We start from the raw sequence: 4,264 nt of genomic DNA, 5'->3' as shown, positions 1-4,264 counted from the left end.
ATGGGTGAGTGGGACTTCATCGGTGGATTCTTTAAAGACCTCCAGACCGAGTCGCCGATGCTGGGTCGTTTCTGGCTCGTCCTCATGCTGGTGTTTAGGATAGTGATCCTGGGAACTGTGGCCAGTGACATGTTTGAGGACGAGCAGGAGGAATTTACCTGTAACACCCTCCAGCCAGGATGTAAGCAGGTGTGTTATGACTTAGCTTTCCCCATCTCCCAGTACAGATTCTGGGTGTTTCATATAGTCCTCATCGCTACACCTTCTCTGCTTTACCTCGTGTACGCCACACACCAGCATAACAAGAGTGCCAACCCCTCTCCATTGAAGAAAAGGAGCAGCAGGGAGAACAGAGAAGAAAAAGCTTTAAGGACACTCTACATTATCACTCTGATCTCCCGCATAGTGGCAGAAATCGGCTTCTTATTTGTCCAGTGGTATCTCTACGGCTTCAAGGTGGAGGCCCAGTTCCCATGTGACCGATTTCCCTGCCCCTACACAGTGGACTGCTTCACCTCCCGACCTGCAGAGAAGACAGTCTTCCTCCTCTTCTACTTTGCTGTAGGGGTGATATCAGCATTTTCCAGCGTTGTGGAGCTTCTCTATAGCTCTGGGAAGTGGTTTTGCTCAAATCAGAAGAAATTGGATCTGTATGACCAATGTGACTGCGAGAACCTCCACAACCTCAAGCTAGAGGAGACAGAGGAGAAAGCGTCAGTAAAGATGACGTCAGAAAGCACAGCCAGCAGTGCGAGAGCAAAGAAGGGATCAGTGAGAAGCAGCTACAGTCGAAAGGTCTACAGCAGTGGTCACAAGTGCAAAAGTCCACCAGGAAAATATGTGAGCGCCTCGAGGCTTACATTGTGAGAGGACTGACTGCAATCACAGCAAGTGTGATTCAGAGTCTTTTCTATTTTAAACCTGTGACTACATCTCTAACTCCATTTCATTTGAAATGATTTCACTGTTGATGTGTTAAACAGTATTTACAGTGGGACACTTTACAAGGATTGTTTGGAAAATGAGCAAAGAAAACACTGATGATAAGAAGGATGCATGCAAGACGTTGTTGTTTAAATGATTAAAGGCTGTAAACAGTTCAGGAAGGAAACGTTTTTTGGACTACGCTTGATAAACTTGTTTAATGCTGATTGTTTTGTTTGTAACTGTGTCCCTTTTGTAGCTGCCAGAGGCAGAAACTCTAACTCAGCAGAGGATTCAGGTTGTACTGATAGGAAAAATAAGCACGGCAGTCTTTCAGACAAAATTTCTATTAATTTGACAGTTCCTGGTGAGCCACACTGACCGAATTTAGCTGTTTTTTTCTTGACTAGATCTCAAATCTTTCTTATTTTGCTCACCATCAATCAGCAGTATCAATAAAAAAATAAAAAAATAAATAATAAGCACATGGACTTATTTTGGAAAGGTCAGCTTTCCAAGGTCAAAGCTGACCTTCAAAACATTTGAGCTGAATTTATTTTAAAATTGCTGAATGTTTGGTGAAAAAAAAAAGAGTTGAATGAGCAGAAATATAAACATGTTAAAAGCAAAAATTCACAGAGACGAAGTTTCAACGTTGGAAAGTAGTTGAATATTTTTTTAAATGTACCTGACTAGAATAGATACAAACAATAAAGATTTTGATCTCAATACTGTGAATAAATCATCAAAGTTTTAGTAAAACCCTTGCACTTGTTTTTACAAATTACCTCGGACTAGCTTAGCACAGTTTAGAAACATAATGTACATAAAGAGATTAACCAAGTGCACAAGAACTGCAATCAGAGCTGTTTATGAACTGCAGAATTTACACTGTATGGGAGCGGAAGTGTTTGCTAAAGGACATTAATGTTTCTACCAACAATGGTAGCACACTTAATAAAAGTGGCAGAACAGGAGTAGCTCAAGAAAAAAAAATTAAATACACCACATCCCAAAAAGGTGATTCTGTTCATCTGGATGTAGTGTTTTTGGTGGGAGAAACATTTTGTCACATATCCGAGGGACTTCTTCAGTCTCAGCTGACTGCAGGCTTGCCGACTTTATAAACAGTACATTTGCATAATGACTATAATTAGCACCGCTGACAAACAATGGGCTGTGAGATCAGTTCCTTGACCATTAATATGGAAATTGTCATGTCGATTGATCAAAAACCACCAATCAAAGACCAATGATCCAAGACCCATGAGTACCATTAACAGAGTTGGGGAATGGCTGCAATCACACAATTATAAGATGGTGAAAGATGTACCCTTAGGCCCCCTCTTCTATTCAGAGATGGTCTTTCCCTTTTCATGTACATGGACTCCTTGAATCCTCAATCAAACCAGCGTTCCTCCCTGTCCAGGATGTGTACATCCTCATCATTGAAAGAGTGTCCACTGGCCTGTAGGTGTAAATAGACTGCAGAGTCCTGACCTGGTGAGGTAGCTCTACTGTGTTGTGCCATCCCCTTGAGCAGAGATTGTTCGGTTTCCCTGATGTATAAATCACAGCAATCCTCCTGCTACTTAACAGCGTACACTACATTATTCTGTTTGTGTCGGGAGAACCGATCCTTGGGGTGGACCAATTTTTGGCGCCGTATGTTTTGAGGTTTAAAAGCCACAGTGTTTAGAGAAAATGCGTCTCAGCTGTTCCTATACTCCTGACACATAAGGGATCACTAAGATTTTTTGCTTAGGCAGCAGTTAATCTCTCCTGGACTGCCTGAAGCATTCTTTAGGTGCCTTCCCAGCGTTTCTCCCACTGATCAGCTTTTTGGGAACTCCTTAACTGGATTATAAAGCATGCATCAAGATATATTGCACATCATAAATCTAGCCTTAAATAAGATAAGGTAAACTTCAATGTTCAGTTATGCATTTTAACAGGTCAGTAATGCATCAACACTAATCCTGGTCAGTCTTCCCAGAATGACCATCTTATGATGAACCATGTCAACAAGGCAGAACCATGGCAGACATTCTGCTGCCCTCTACTGTCCAAAGTGATACACATCGACTTGAAACACCAAACTAGAAGGACATGTTATAAATCATACCAGCACAAAAACAGAGTGAAATGTACAGAAACACAAGCATATGCTGCATAATTAATTCACAAAAGTGACAGCATATTTGTGTGGGTCACAGTGGCGTGGACAGTGCCAGCCTTCCATGCCCCATGCTCAGATCACCAGGCACTTTACAAACTACATGACCTCTAAATACGCTTGTTTTTACGGTTTGTGTGATTGAGTGGCAGCCTAGCATAAAATAACCTTCAAATTACCATTAAAAATATATATAAGTTACAAGTGTTAGAACCACAGAATGCTAGTGTGATGAGTTTGAGAAACTCAGCGTAAAACCAAAGAGGCTCAACCAAAGAAACCAGCTGCATTCAAGAAGAAGGCTGCAGGTATCAACACAAAGCTGTTCGGCTCAATTAGAGCTATGTGCTTTTTTATAACGCAGATGTTGGTTTGGTCTTATAACAGTCACATGTAGATTTGAACACAGCTGTTAAAAAGGAAAAAAAGAGAGTACAGAAACCTTTGATTACAAGAAAAAAAAATCCCTCAGTGACGACTGATAGTAGCTCATCAAATAACCTCATATAACGCCATATCGAGACGATTGCTGGCGCCAAGGTCAGTTTTTATACTGAACTCTGAAAGATGGTTTCGTTTTATGTGTTATATGATAAGATAAACTTTACTGATTCCATCTCATCTTTGCATGTGAAGGTGGACCAAAACAGCTGTGGAAAAACACTACAGTACAACAAAGAACACAAGCAGGCTGGGGATTTAAATAGACACATGATATAAAGAGGGAGATGGAAAACGCCAGGGTATGACACACAGCTGAAATCAATCAATGATAATGAGACAGAGGATGTCCAACTAAATACTAGACACAAAGACAAAGGCTAGAGAACACCAGTGACGCCAAAGATCATGATGCCTGTGAAGGCTGCTGTTATTGTTTTATTTCTTTAATCAGATACTTGAGTTGCTGTCTTTGCAGGTTCTTATGTGATGTTTCATTTTTTATTTCAGGCCACTGGAGTATGAACTCAATCAACCCTTAGGATGGATAAGCTACCTTTGATCACTTTTATTGGGTACAGTCTCACTGTGAGTCATATATTGGAGATTATTATAACAAGAATTCTAGTTTCATTTTTAAAACAAAGGCAGCCTTTGCTCTGAGACAAACAGGTGAACAAGCCTCCAGACTTCCAAGAAGACAGACCTGACAGTGCTGCAGTC

The 4,264-nt window shown here is 40.8% G+C and overlaps 1 protein-coding gene across 1 annotated transcript; it reads left to right on the top strand.

The window, feature by feature from the left end:
• On the top strand, nucleotides 1-867 carry LOC308390766 (gap junction delta-3 protein-like; the record flags this gene model as incomplete). The annotated part of the gene is made up of 1 exon (XM_080873041.1): nucleotides 1-867. One exon carries the CDS (start codon nucleotides 1-3, stop codon nucleotides 865-867), a length of 867 nt encoding a protein of 288 aa, XP_080729167.1.
• Nucleotides 868-4,264: the final 3,397 nt, after the last annotated feature.

Source organism: Rhamphochromis sp. 'chilingali', assembly GCF_963969265.1.
Source record: "Rhamphochromis sp. 'chilingali' genome assembly, chromosome: 22".
NCBI classification, from domain to species: domain Eukaryota; kingdom Metazoa; phylum Chordata; class Actinopteri; order Cichliformes; family Cichlidae; genus Rhamphochromis; species Rhamphochromis sp. 'chilingali'.
The sequence above is the reverse complement of the archived record's forward strand: the minus strand, read 5'-3'. Positions and strand labels throughout refer to the sequence as shown.